This window comes from Periplaneta americana, chromosome 10, assembly GCF_040183065.1.
Source record: "Periplaneta americana isolate PAMFEO1 chromosome 10, P.americana_PAMFEO1_priV1, whole genome shotgun sequence".
Lineage (NCBI taxonomy): Eukaryota > Metazoa > Arthropoda > Insecta > Blattodea > Blattidae > Periplaneta > Periplaneta americana.
In genome coordinates, this window is record NC_091126.1 from 53638193 (window position 1) to 53653754 (window position 15562).

At 33.6% G+C, this 15562-nt stretch overlaps 1 protein-coding gene across 1 annotated transcript in view; it reads right to left on the bottom strand.

Moving 5' to 3' along the window:
• The window catches only part of apolpp (retinoid- and fatty-acid binding glycoprotein apolipophorin), a 107142-nt gene that overhangs the window by 3170 nt on the left and 88410 nt on the right, over positions 1-15562 (bottom strand). Inside the window, exons 49-55 of the mRNA XM_069837490.1 lie at positions 14572-14765; positions 11979-12212; positions 11693-11835; positions 7652-7818; positions 4995-5181; positions 1440-1528; positions 207-436 (exon numbers count right to left, since the gene is read on the bottom strand). Of these exons, the coding sequence (XP_069693591.1) occupies positions 207-436; positions 1440-1528; positions 4995-5181; positions 7652-7818; positions 11693-11835; positions 11979-12212; positions 14572-14765 (1244 nt within the window). The remainder of the gene's footprint in view (positions 1-206; positions 437-1439; positions 1529-4994; positions 5182-7651; positions 7819-11692; positions 11836-11978; positions 12213-14571; positions 14766-15562) is intronic.

Consider the following 15562-nt stretch of genomic DNA (forward strand, 5'->3'; position numbering starts at 1 on the left):
ATTGAATGTTTTGGGAAAGCCATTGATTTAATTCCCAATATGCCCAGTCAATTTAAGAGAGCAGTGTATTATAATAACAAATGATTGAAAGAATTTAATTTTGTTTTGTTCTTTAAATGTGCAGAAATTTGATCCGAACAAAATGTAACTTTTTTCAGCAAAGGAATCTTATAATGTTCTCTATCTTAATATCGTCACACACTCACCGAGATGCCAAATGCGCTGGTCTTGGTGTTTGCCACGAGACCCACAAGAACTTTAGAAGTTCCTATCTTGAATGGGTACTTTGATCCCAGCTGGTATGCCCGACTAGGTGCTGATAATCCAAGCTCTGACTCAATCAGGGCAGTCAAGTATTTCCACCTGTTCTCACAGGAGTCCAGTTTCAAACTGAAGGCGTCAATATGGTCAATGAATTTCATGTTCTTTGTTTTACCTGAAAATTTTAGTGTTCGGGAAAATTAACAACATTATTAATATTGGTGAATTATGTAAAAGAAACAGACGAAAATCTAATAAATATGCTACAAGCAATTTTTCCAGTTATATATATTTGATTATTTCATACTTTTATGTAGTGGAGGTACTTCTATTGCTACTATATCTGATCCTATTGATGTTGAAATTAAGTGTAGATTTATCGGCTCACTAATTTTCTCTGACACTTCAGGTAAACTTTAGACATAACTGTTTTTAACTAGTAGTGTTTGTGTATGTGTGCATGCGTGCGTGTGTATGTGTGTGTAGCGATAGTGTATGTTGCATTCCATCTGGCAAAAATACTCGAATTAATGAAGTACTTTTATTTATATTTTCAATTCTGATATAGCAGATTTGTTCAAATACAGTAATATAAGAGTTCCTTACAATCCTGGTGTTTGGAAATGCTTGCAAACTCCTGTTAAAATTCATCTGTATCTTAACAAAGAGAAATAAGAATTTTTTACTATCAAAATATGTCCTTAATTATGTCACACATGAAATGATTGCTAACACAGACCCTATAAACTACACATTAATGAGTTTTAATTACTATCTCTTTCTCGATAATATCTTCCGTTTACTTTGACTCCTAGAGAAAAGGTTCAAAGGCAAAAGTAGTGAGAAATAGTGGTGAAGAGACATTCAGACAGTTCTTTTTAATTACACATAATGAAGTGATTTTTCATTAAGAATATTAGAAAAATTATTGATACTGGATCAAAAACAATTATGCTAAGACCGGGAGACCACTTTTCTATGAAGTCAGAAATTATGTTATTCATAAGAAATACAATATTAAGTGGCACTACAAACTGAACTCTAATAAATCCGTATCTTCACTACAAAAATAAAATTCTTCCCTTGTCTAGAAAACCGGGGCCGGAATGATTGCAGGGACCATAAAAGAAAGCAATGAATGCACCAAACTTGCATGTTCCCAAAGGATTTACTCTTACCTTCGAAGCTGATCTTCCCACCAGTTGTGTACAGAGCAGGGTAGTTGTGTGTGGCTTCTCCATAACCAATCAATGTGAAATGCACATTACTGAAAAAATACATATATACTATAAAAATTATATTTTAAAACTTCAAAACAATTAGTTGTATTACACAAAAACTCTGCTTTACATTACTGAAATTTACGTTCTTCCACCATTACACCATATCTATCTCGGCCCTTTCTATTTGAAATGAAATAACACAAAAAAAATTTTAATAGGGACATGTGTAGTACCTGTGCAATTTTCTACTTATTTAAACCATTAACACTACCGTGACTAATCGGACAGCTATTGAACACATGTGTGTCAATATTGAAGACACAATGATGTGCAAGCTGTATAAACAAGAAAAACAATTAAGGAATCAAAAAATGTTAAGTAAACGAAAATAGCGTATTTTTTTATGGAACTAAGTGTAAATGTGTATGCATTTACTATATATAGTGTACTATAATTTACTGTATACAGAAAACTATATTGTTTTCCTTTTTTTATACAGGTATTTATCTTTCATTGCGTTAAATGAATATAATTTTCAGTTCAGAAATTGTGCAAAATTTTGTCCAATGATTATTTGTGCATTAAATTCGTATCTAATATATTATTTTATATATTTTGAACTGAAGGCTACTATCGTTTTCAAGCTAATTGTGCCATGATTATTTGTGCACTAAATTCGTATCTGGTGTATTTTACATATTTTCAACTGAAGGCTACTGTGATTTTTCAAACTTATTTAGCTAGATTGTTTTCTTTGTTTAATTACTTTTAACTTCGGAATATAAAGTTTATATTGCTTTCACGTGTTAATTACTGTGTTATTACTATTAAACTATACTGTATATTCCGAAATGCAGTCATATTGTCAGACTCCAAAGCAGCTATTCTATTAATAGTCTCTAGACACACACCTTCATCTCAAATAGCAGAAATAAATAAAATGCTCTCTCAACTAATAACACTCAATAAAAGAATTGTATTCCAATGGATACCATCCCATTGTGGAATCCTGGGAAACGAGAATGCAGATGCTTTAGCAAAGAAGGTCAGCATTGCTACTTACAGACCTGTTACTAAATCTACGTATTCCTCTGTGAAAATATTTATTAAATCTACATACTTAGACTTCAACAAACAAAATTTGATAACACAATCGTAAGGGAAAAAATGGAACTCTCTGCATCATAATCCACAGTTGATTCCCGATTTACCACGCAAATCGTCTGTAGCTGCATTTAGATTGGCAACAGGCCATGACTGTTTGGCCAAGCATCTGCATAGAATTGGAATATATCAGTCTCCTAACTGTCCATTGTGCAACTCAAATCAAGAAATGGATTCAGAACATCTCAAAATCTGTGCGTCAGTGGCTAACCATGACAATATCTTTGAAAAATATTGGAGTGCAAGAGGTCAAATGACTTTATTGTCAAATGCCTGGCATTAGAAAATAACAACAACATATTCCGAAGAGATATAGTATTAAAAGTTGTTTAATCAAGATGTATACTTTTAACTCTTAAAGCATTAAGAATTATTACAAGAATCTTTGGCAATTAAATAGTTTCCACAATTGCATTTGCACGTACATATCATTCCTCTCATTTTAAATAATTTTCCACCAATTTTCTGGAAGTAAATCCATGGTTCTACATTATAATCGCATGCTTGTCCAAGAAACCTCAACTTTTTTTTATATACTGTATTTATTTTGTACTTCTATTTCTATTTTAATTCAGCTGTCAGATACCAAGCCTTTACAATGTATCTTATGTTGTTGAAATGATTGTTTCTTTCTCATGGAATGCTGAGGACATATAGTAGAAAACAGTAAAATCTTAGCAGGATATATTGCTCGAGACAACATCATGTAACAGGAATTTAACCTGGGTCTTTAGTAAGATAAACTGACGAAACGTTCACTCATCTAATGGTACCACTATAGATGTAACTATGAGGGAAGACATCTGGCCACGCATGTGTATTTTCATCCAATCCCCAAACTTGTAACAACCCTACCCAAAAGTAGGTTACACACCAGTGCAAAATGTTATCAGCTGTCATTACTAATATAGGTCTCGCTTTTACTTACATGCTCTTTTGTCTTTTATATTTTATGAAAGTATGGAAACTACAGTCTCACATAAAAGTCACCTGCCAAATGGGCAAAGCAATATTATTTTGAAATAACAAAAGTAGGAACGTGACAAAGACAACAAGAACAACGATAAGAACAAAGACAAGGACCAAGAGAAGGGTCACGACATGGATCAAGACAAGCAGCATGACAAAGGACCAAAGGACCATGACTTGGATCACAATAAGGAACACAACTAGAACCACGACAACAATAAAGACCACGACAAAGACAACTAGGACTACGACAAGTACCACTACAAAGACTACAAGGATAACAATAAGAACCGTAACAAGACAACAAAGATCAAAACATCGATCACAAGTACCACAACAAGGATAATAAGAAGCACGATATGGACCATGGTAAGGATCACAAGTGTGATAAGAATCATGACAAAGACAACAAGGACCACGATAGGACCATAACAAAAACAACAAGATTCACGAAAAAGATCATCACAAGGACAAGGGCAATGACAAGGTCAATGACAAGGACCACGATGATAAGGATCACGAGAAGGGGCATGACAAAGACTACAACATGAACCATGACGAGCACCATGATCCATGTCATATTCCTTGTTGTGGTCCTTATCATTACATTTTATTGTGGTGCTTTTTGTGGTGCTTGTTCTGATCCCTATCTTGGTCCTTTTCATGATTTTTATTGTGGTCCTTGTTGTGGTGCTTATCATGGTCCATGTTGTGATCCTTATTGTGGTTCTTATCGTGATCCATGTTTTGTCGTGGTTCTTATCATAATCCTTGTTGTCTTTTTCTTGTTCCTTGTTGTCTTTGTCATGGTTCTTATTATTGCCATGGTCCTTGTTTTTGTTACCGGTATGTTACTTTTCATGGTCCTTGTCTTTGTCGTGGTTCTTAATGCCTTTGTCATGGTCTTTATCGTGGTTGGGATTCTTAATGTGGTCTTGATCCTTATCTTGGTCCATAGCATGATCCTTGTTGTGATACTTGTCATGGTCCATGTTGTGATCCATATCATTGTCTTTGTCATGATCCTTATCGAGTCCTTACTCTCTTTGTCACTGTTCTATATTTGTCATTTCAAAATAATATTGTTTTCCCCATTTGACAAGTGACTTTTGTGTCACACAATAATAAATCCAGTCTTCATCACAAGGTCTTAAAAGCAGATCACAGAGTTACTCAGACTCTTTTGCATCGAGTGCCATGAAAATAATATTTGAGGTGACTTGTACGTGTCCAAAGCCTTCTCGAGGAGGAGAAGTAAGTGCTCTCAATCCCACATCTCAGTGCTCGCATGTTTCCCCTCTCAAGATGTTTTCCTAAATGACCCGGACTATATAGCTGTGACATTTACATGATTCGTTTAAACTGATGTACACTTACGTGATATCCTTTGCCTTGAGATCATTGGTAAGAGTTGTAACAAGTGGTGAGACAAGTTCCTTGAACAATTCAGTGTTGTGTGTATCTTGTTCTACAACAATAATCACATCAGCTGAATTCTTGGGTACCTTCACACTTACAGAGTCACCAACCTCGATGGGACTGCCATCTACAACTGAACAGTGCACTGAAACAAAAAACATGGAACATTACGACATGTCAAAATGAAACAATTTTATTCGTTTTATTAACCATTTAAGAAGCATGTTAGCGACACTAATCATAGTGATCAGTGGAGTTCTGTTCAGAAGGTTTGGTCATAATAAATTTTAGCTAAGCTCACAAAATGAAACAGATCATAATTTCAAAAGTTCAACTACTGTCTTAATTGATGCAGGACTGCCATGTATGTAACTATTCTATACAAGTCAGTTATGTTTTAAAGTGGTGATGATGATGGTGATGATAATGATGATGATGATGATGATTGATGATGATAATTGATGATGATTAAAATAAACACCTGCAAGTTTTTATTGCAATCATCATCATTATCGTCGTCATCATCGTCATCATCATAATTATTTTTCTAATTTGTTTTAAGGAATTAAACTTCAGTTCGTCACAATTGCCATGCACATTACTCGCAGTGTCACTGGTTCAGCATGCTCTGGCAAGTATATGTTAAATTACCATGGATATCTAACTTCATGAACTTCAGAGGAATAGTTGCAGGAATGAGATAATTCTTCTTTTATTCACGCAGTGTTGGAGGACTCATACTTGGAGGCATCATAAAATTGTCATTCTACACCCATTAATCAGAATTTATAAACTATGACAAAACTATGCCATGAGTAACTTCCCTGGCAAGTAACAAAGAAAATTAGTCTTGTGAATGTAGGATGCCCTTACCCTAATTAGATTCTGTGGACTTTAGCTTTATCTCTATCTTTAACCTTTAGTGGCCAGCTAGTATTATGGTCATGACGTGATATAATATGCTATAAATTATATTTTATATATAAAATACGTTGATATTCTTAATTTTATATAACATTAGGGCCATTGCATTTGATTAAAACAATAAATTTTTTTGTAATTTTTTTTTTCTTAAAAAGGAGCAAAATCATTTCAACTGCAGTCAACTGAAACCCCGTCAGCTTCAATGCGTACCATTACACCGACTGTTTTACATGGGCCCTCCCCATCCTTTACCACAGGCTCAATTGACTGCAGTGGCCGCGACACAAACCTGTGATCTTAGGCACGATATGTTGGCCGGACATATCTTGTGCACCTTAAACCGCTCGGCTAATGAACACAACATGAATTTACCTGATTATGCAGATATACAAACCCCTGGTTAAGAGTTAGACCTTTGCATTCAATAGTGGCTTAAGTCTTCTAGCTTCTAAGGATTAACAAATCTACTTAAAATTTTGTCATTACTATCATAAAGATCTTCTAGTAGTAGTACCATAACAATAATTTTAAAATAATAATTTTGAAACAGTATTTATAACTAATCATAAAGATATTGGAATACCGGTACTGTATTTTAGTTTTGTGTTTTATGAGAAAGTTAATTGGTGGCTTCTCGCCAAAGTGACCAAGGCTCATTTATTGTAAGAGATTTGTTGTCGTTCATATTCCATTGTTTCTCAGTTATTTTTAAATTACCATCCCGTCGACTCTGAATATAGCTTTTCCTTTGAAGAGGTTGAATTTAGGACTGTGTACCTATCTGAGCGATTGAACAAATGGGTTTCGTGCACAAACTGTTCCGTATTTTTTACTACTCTCATATCAGAAAATCAACGAGTCTGACTTAAGTCCAGTCAGCCTAGTTAACTGTGACCAAACTAACAATGAGGTACGCCTATGCAGGTTATAACAGGCACAAGATGACCTCACATTTGCCTATTGGAGACTTCTAATATAATAAATATAATAAATTTCTGGGATAAACACTGAAGTTATATTCACAATGCAATTAAAACGTAAAATTAATATACTTGTGTAGACAGAAACATAAAGAAGACAACCAGATCATTCAGAACTAGAAACATATATAGAAAAAATAACCAATACTACTGGTTCTTGAGAGCTATTAACTATTATAGAATCGATGAAGAGAGGAGTCTATTGTGTGGAGTTGTCGAGAAAAAAATATTTGTTTACATTATTTGCATTTTGTCATGGTGTTTGGGTGCTGTGATACTGCAAACAGATTTTCCAGTACTGATCGGTTTCTTGTACGCTGAGAGCAAAGAGCACTTCGGAAAATCAGTTTTCGATATTCTAGCTAGTAGAATGATACACTTGCCTTGTGATTAGCCGAACTATTTGCTTTTTTTCACTTTGGCATAAACTTAAAAATTAAGAACTTGGAGCTACCAATAGTTTCTGAATTTCCTGTCAACATTACGTTTACATTTGAGTTTCTAGTGTGAATGAATGTTAAACAATTTGATTTAATTCTTCTCAATATTCTTTTATGCAACTGTAAAGATGTATGTCAAATAATAATAATAATAATAATAATAATAATAATAATAATAATGATGATGATGATGATGATGATGATGATGATGATGATGATGATGATGATGATGATGGTAATAATAATAATAGTAATTATGTCAATCACTTACCACATTCTTCTGGTACGGAGATATGGATGTATTTGTGAGCAGCAATTGTATATGCAGCGGCAACTGAACATGCAGCTTTTTTCTTTGCTTCTGGAGTGCTTTCATCAGCAACGATGTGAGAGCAAGCTTCCCGGAAGGGAGCAGATGGAACGAAGAAGTATCCCAACCTGAACAGTTCAAGTCAAATATATGGAATATCTATATTCACAAGCATTCAATTAAAATATTAGGGTTTTATATCATACAAGAAAATTGCAGATTGTCTTGCAATTCATGCAAAAATTTTGAACTAGAAACGAATTTTGATAGGGAAGGTTCAACCTATTTTAACTTATCAGATATTTCTCTGAAAGATCGATGAAGTCATAAGAAATGCAATCTAATAATTGATATAAGAAATTAAACCCTAATCCATCAAAATACAGGGAAATTTTAAAGTTAGATATGGCTATGTGGATGTGACGAAGGTGCACAGAGTGAATCCCTAAAAAATGCAATAAATATATCAGTTACAAAGTTACCGGTACTCACTCAGAATTTAATAATATTAAACATGGCGTTCCCTAAGGATCAATTTTAGGTCCATTATTGTTTATAGTTTATATTAAAAATAGATGTTTCAATAATTATCATAAATAATAAATAATGTATCCCTTATATTATTATTTGGAGATGATACAAGTGTGATTATCCCAAGCAAAAAATATAATCACTTTATTAACACTTCTAATAGCTACAATATTAAAACTAATGAATGACAAGTTTACTGCAAATAAACTACACTTAATATTGATAAAACCAGTGTAATCGAATTTAGTACAAATAACAGTGTTCAGCTTTCCTTCAATATTAGACAAAATGGAACTGATCTCAAAGAATCTATAGACACAAAATTTCTTGGTTAGAAATTGGATAATCACAAAAGAGAAATACACATAGAATATATCACCCCTATATTGAGATCTGCCTATTGTGCACTAAGATCTTTATCTTTTATTGGCGATATAAACACCCTTAAAATTGCATTGCATACTTTCATTCTATAATGAAATATGGATTACTGATAACACACTGGGTTAACTCATCTGAAATTAACGCATTTCCTTTCACAAAAGAATGTCCTAAGAATAATCATAGGTTTGCACAAAAGGATATCATATAAGGAATATCGTTTAAAACTTTAGAAATCTTGACGTTAACTTGTGAGTACTTTCTTTTAATGGTAAAATTTCATGTTAAAAATCAAGATAATGTTGGTGTTGATACTAATCAGAAAATTCAGAATTCTAATACAAGGCACAAATCTCTCTGTACCCTGTTAATCTCAGCTAAATAAAAACGAAGTTCACTGTTCGTGTAAAACAGTTTTCAATGCAGATATCCGAGTTCAGAAATAAAAATTTTAAAACATTCACAGCTGACAGTGAAAAGCTGGTACCGGTAATCTGTATTACTGAGAGCAACCTGTACCAGTCACAAGTGCAGTGATTTTTTGTCTTTTATGTTAGGCCTACTTTTGGCAAGTGAATATTCTGATTATGTGATATCTAGGTAACTGATCAAAAGTATGTTCCAATTCCTCATAGAAGCTATCCTTTATATGGTCGTCTTTCTCTTCTGTAGGGGCGTGAGCATTTATAACTATGATGTCGCACAATCTACTCTTAAGTACTAAATATGATAACCTGTCACTGATAAATTCGACCTTTTTTACTGCTGATTTTATTCTTTTATGAACAAAGAATCCTGTTCCTAATTGGTGATTATTGTTTCCTTCCCCATAATACAACAAGTAATCTCCTATTTGTGATATGGCATTCCCATCTAATCTAGCCTCTTGTACTCCCACGATTGAGGGAGGTGGGATATGATGATAGAGACTGGATTAATCTTGCACAGGATAGGGACCGATGGCGGGCTTATGTGAGGGCGGCAATGAACCTTCGGGTTCCTTAAAAGCCATTTGTAAGTAAGTAAGTAAGTAAGAATATTCTGATTATAAGTTACATTTTGCAACTTGCACAGAAAAGTATATGGTATTTTTTTTTTTTTTTTTTTTTTTTTTTTTTTACAGAAAATGGTCCTTATCCATTTTCTGTATTTCCTTTAATGACCACGGTTACGTCAATCTTGGAAAACATTTCATACAGATATTGTTAAGCCCTACAATTTTTGTCTGAAGAAGTTTCCACGGGACACATAATTGTGTAAATAAAAATTAATTCTTGAAACATAAATTTTTTTAGGCATAATTTCTGTATTCAGTTTATCATCACTTCATTTAACTGGGTTATTTTACGACGCTGTATCAACATCTAGGTTATTTAGCGTCTGAATGATATGAAGGTGATAATGCCGGTGAAATGAGTCCGGGGTCCAGCACCGAAAGTTACCCAGCATTTGCTCGTATTGGGTTGAGGGAAAACCCCGGAAAAAACCTCAACCAGGTAACTTGCCCTAACCGGGATTCGAACCCGGGCCACCTGGTTTCGCGGCCAGACGCGCTGACCGTTACTCCACAGGTGTGGACACACTTCATTTAAAGTTAGAAATAAAAATAAAAATAGTTGTGAGCACCGACATGAAATAAGTGTCCATTTTGTGCTTTTTAATAGAGATGAATTAATTTTTAATAAAATATTTTTTTTTCATGTCCATCATTTCCAGATGAATTAACTCGTGAATGCTGAATATGAACAAAATTAGTCCAATAATCCAGGAGAAATTTCAATAAACAAACAAATAGATAGCATGACAAAAACTACGTGATGCTATCTTTTAAAATTTTTTTATTATTTTCATTTGCTTATAAAGTTAAAAACCATACGACTTGTCAAAGAAAGGAAAAACAATAATTAAAACAGATAAAATGGCAATAAATTAGCACCAATGTAAACCCACACGTATTTAATCTAAATTATAGGGATAAAGGTTTATTAAAATTCTTTTGATATATCTTTTAAAACACCTTAAACCATTCATATTTTTAATTTTATCAGGCAAACCATTATATATTTTTAATCTGTAGACCATATACGTTTTGTTGAAATTTGTTAAACAATGTGCTGGAATATTAAAATTATCCTTAAAACGAGTGTTGTAATAATGAAAATCACTCTTTCGATAAAAAAAAAAAAGGTTCTTATTAGTATGTATTAATTCTATAAGCTTAAAAATATAAAAAGCATAAACTGTTAAAATATTCCCTACATGATGTACGATTATCAACACCTGCCCGCATCTCACAACAAGCTTCTGAGCAATAAAAACATCACTCATCTTCTGATTTGACCCCAGACGCATATGTCATGATAATCTCGATTCTACTTCGGCATAATAGAAGGACTAAATGGTTCTATGACAAAGACAAGATCTCAAACTTCTAATTTGGTAGCAGACAACATTCATTTTCTGAATTAGATGTGAACAATTATTGCAGCATCACAATTATTTCTTTACATAGTAAAATGAGGGAATAAAAGCCCTTAATACTGATTTCATAAGATGCTGAATGGACTACAGAGCAATTTTGGATATAATTGTAAAAAGAAAACTCCCGTTGAGTTTGTACAGGATCAAACCCTTTCCCTTACTTTCCATAGCCATTCTCCTGAGTCAATTCGAAGTTTACAACGGAATTTTGCATGTAATTGTTATTTGGAGTAGTTTTTGGGTTTAGTGTAAGTAAGATGTTTACTGAACACATTTTGATTTCAGTATTCATATCACTATTTTGTATCTACTCTCAGAAAGTGGCAAACATTTCGTCATCTTTGTGAATTCTTACACTTCAGGGAGACGGAGTGGAGAAGCGGAATGAGGATGATATGTTGATAGAAATTTCTAAAAGAAACAGTTCAGAAACGTCGTTCACTAGTTCTGACACCAAATTATTAGGAATAGTGACTCTACCTGAACTCAGAAATGTATTCTACAATGTGTTTGTTGAGTACGGTACTTTTCTATCAATCTCAACTAGCAAACTCAACCATGGACTAGAGTTGCAAGTCTGGTAACATATTAATATTTACTATTATGTACCTAAGAGATGTAGAACCGCCGAAGATATTGGCACACTCCTGTGGTTCTGGCATTTCATGATCGTGATGTGTTGGTCCACTGACGTCTGCGCATGATGGATCAACCTTCCAGCTATTACCGAAGTCATTTACGTTTGTTACAACCTGTGCAAAAGAAGATTCATATCATCTGATAAATACTCTCAATGAGCAGGGAACAAAAACTATCATGTTTTTCTAACAAGAGTGTAATTCTGAATAAAATGTGACTCATCATATAAGCAGATATGATGACGTGTAGAGCTCACCTGTCCATTGGGCTGCTTGAAGTCGTCCCATGGCTCATAATCCAGAGCTCCCAGTAGACCACGAGTCTTTCCAAAGTAATAGCCAGAAACATGGAAGGTGCAGAATTGATGGAGTTTGTCACATCTGACGAAGAGGCCAGCTTTGTGTTTCACATTTATTGTAAAGTAATCCTTCCATACAACGAAGTCACCATCCACATATGGATATTCAGCTGCTTGGCCATTGGCCTTGAACTGTTAAATTATAAAGGGGAACAAATTAATTTTTAACATAATTTAGGAATACATTAACAATATTACATCAAGGAATTTGATTAATTAGTGTCAATATTTGTGTAGTAAAATCATTCATTTAATATCCTGGCAGTAGGCTTTGTGTTGAATATACGTATCTTTTTTGTACGCATCAATACTTGTAATGTCAAGTGGTGTTGCCACGTTTTGGTTGTAAAGATTATCCCAGCTACAATTAAGTAATGAAAATTCAATTAGACCGTCTCTGCTTATCTGTATTACAATTATAATTTATTGATGTCTTACATTAACGTTTTCGGTACCTCAATGTACCATCTTCAGATGTATTTATGATACTAAATTTAAATTTAAACCTGGCCGATAGGTACATATGTTGTGGTCTTGGATAGTGTGTGTGTGAATATACATACTATACCTATATATCTTTGCAGTGGTTACATGGACCATAAAACACTTATATGTTATCGATTGTTAAAACAATCAGTTAACAACATGTGGTCATTGTTCTATGACGTTATCTAAATACTTAACACTGTGAATTTTATGAATGTTTATTGTGACTGTTCGTTGGGGCAACTAGTCGTTACCTATTTGATGTGGATTAATTGCACTGTATTGTTGAGTATAAATAAATCATGAAGATTCTTTGCATTGTTTGTTCGTCATAGAACAATGACCACATGTTGTTAATTGATTGTTGTAACAATCGATAGTATATAAGTGTTTTATGGTCCATGTAACCACAGTAAACATATATGGGTATAGTACGTATATTCACACACACACACACACACACACACACACACACACACACACACACACACTATCCAAGACCACAACATATGTACCTATTGGCCAGGTTTAAATTTAAATTTAGTATCATAAATACATCTGAAGATGGTACACTGAGGTACCAAAAACGTTAATGTAAGACATCAATAAATTATAATTGTAATACAGATACGCAGAGACGGTCTAATTGAATTTTCATTACTTATTAGTCAGCTTATCGGAACAATCAATACAAGATGAAACCAGCTACAATTACTTTTATACCGATACCAAAGTATTGATTTCTACCACCACTAACTACGGTAAATAAATTGTAAGCTATAAGATGACTTTCAATTAAAATTGCTAACATATTTGTCATTATAAATCAACTCGAGATACGACAACATTGTTTTATACTCCACGTGGAGTAGATATGAGAAAGTCAATTACAAATGCCAACACATCATTGGTAGACTTATGTTACCGCTCCTTGTGATTGAAGTGACATCTGAGAAGGCCTCATCAATGAACAAATTCTTATCTTATCTCTTTAAAGGAAAGCGTCATCTTTGATATTGGCTGGGTTCTAACTGAATGCTACTCCAACTACACACAATCATCCGAAACTGAGTTACTGTAATCTGTCTTTTGTTTTTAACAGCACAATTTGGCCTAATTATAAATTAAACATCAATATCGCTGAACCAGTGCTCACTTTTTCCTTTCTTTGATATGGAAGAAGGGTTCGTAGGTTAACACTGCAGCCTGTAGTGGAATTACTGTGCCTTAACTATCCTTCCTTAGGAATGTTGTTTAAGATCTAATGGTCGCATCCTTAGAGATACCAGTATCATAACTCAGCTATATGGTGCCATCTGTCGATTCAGCTTACAGGTTTTTACAGTTCCGATGGAGTCCTAACAGAGTTTATCAATTATTGCGTCTCCTCACACTGATGCCATCTGTACTATACCACATCATGCAAACACTTTTTTTTTTGATAATGCTACTGTAATTATGATAAAGAATATTAAAATGAAATGATGGAGAGAAATGGGAAGGCCTTGAAGAAAACCCTCAGGAACCCTGGATTTTTCCACCACAAATACAACTCCATCATCACTAAGATTCGAAATTGGATTTGCAGTCATCGTCTGCCAATTGATCTACTAAGGCCTTATGGGTACTCATAATCAAAATTAGCTATACGAAACTTTCTTATAGCACAAATATTTTCAATTATTTAAAGAAAAGTAGTTCCATATTAGTGACAGTGATATGTTGTGTAAAACTGAATTTCCTTTTCTTATTGCTATGTAATAGTAGGCTTACCAGTGCAAAAACCGTAACTGGTAAATAATGTGCTACCGGTACTGATTTACGAAGAAAAATGGTGTAATTAAAAATTTTAGTCGTCAATTACACTGCAGTATCTGACGTTATGACAATTTTTTTTATCGATGGAATCTTTCAATAATATGTGCTTAAATTCCAGTTCTGCGCAAAGTCTTCTATCAACTACACTCATAATACACTGTGAAATGAACAAATAATGAGTACTTACGGATGAGTCTTTGGCAAATTCGATTGAAGTATGATGATCAGCAATAATAATGGATTTTGAAGCGAGGTCAAGAGCAACAGAGAAATTTCCATCAACAACATCTTGCAGAAGGACATATCCACATGTTCCCTTGAAAGTAAAGTGACGACCATCCAGAGTGATGAAATGGTGCATGTGGATGAGTACACCATGAGCTATAATTGAAACAGAAAAAATCTTCGTTAATGTGAAAAATCAGTAACACAATCACAAAGTGAAACTTCTAAATTATTCTCTGAAATAAATTCACAAAAATTGTTGTTCTCCACTTCTACTATAGTATATTGTAATACTAGTGTAGAAAGGCACTCATTGCACATCTGAATGTCACTGGTTGCAACTCAAAGTTTACCGAGGGTTGCATAAAATACGAGGATTACAATGAGCCTTTCTACTCGTTATTTTATATACTATCACAATTTTAAAACATAAATATACATAGCAGATAATGTTACAATATCTTGTTTAAAATCTAACATTGTTAGAAGACATGAATCGACCAGCATTTGTTAGTCTGTTACTGTCTTATTTAATAATTGTTGCTTTTTTTCTTTCAAGTTTGTTTGAAGATTGCGAAAAATATCGTAAGTTATTGTGGATATTTATGAAAGTGAAGAAGAATGATGGGAACTCCACCCGATATATCACTAAAACCGAGGAAAGTGTGAGAAACCAGTTGCTTCCTGAAAAATCTAGACAACGATATGAGAAAAAATATCAATTGTTCACAGTTTGGTACAGGAATAAAAAGGTAACTACGATTACAGAAAATGTTATGTTGGCGCATTTCCTAGAAAAATATAAATTAATGTAGTCTTCAACTTTATGGTCTATTTATTCAATGTTCAAATGTTCGCTAAATTTGAGTCATAATGTTGATATATCCAAATCCTGTAATCTGATTGCATTAAAATTATGTAAAATTCCTGTTTCTTTTTTCATTTGAAAAGCG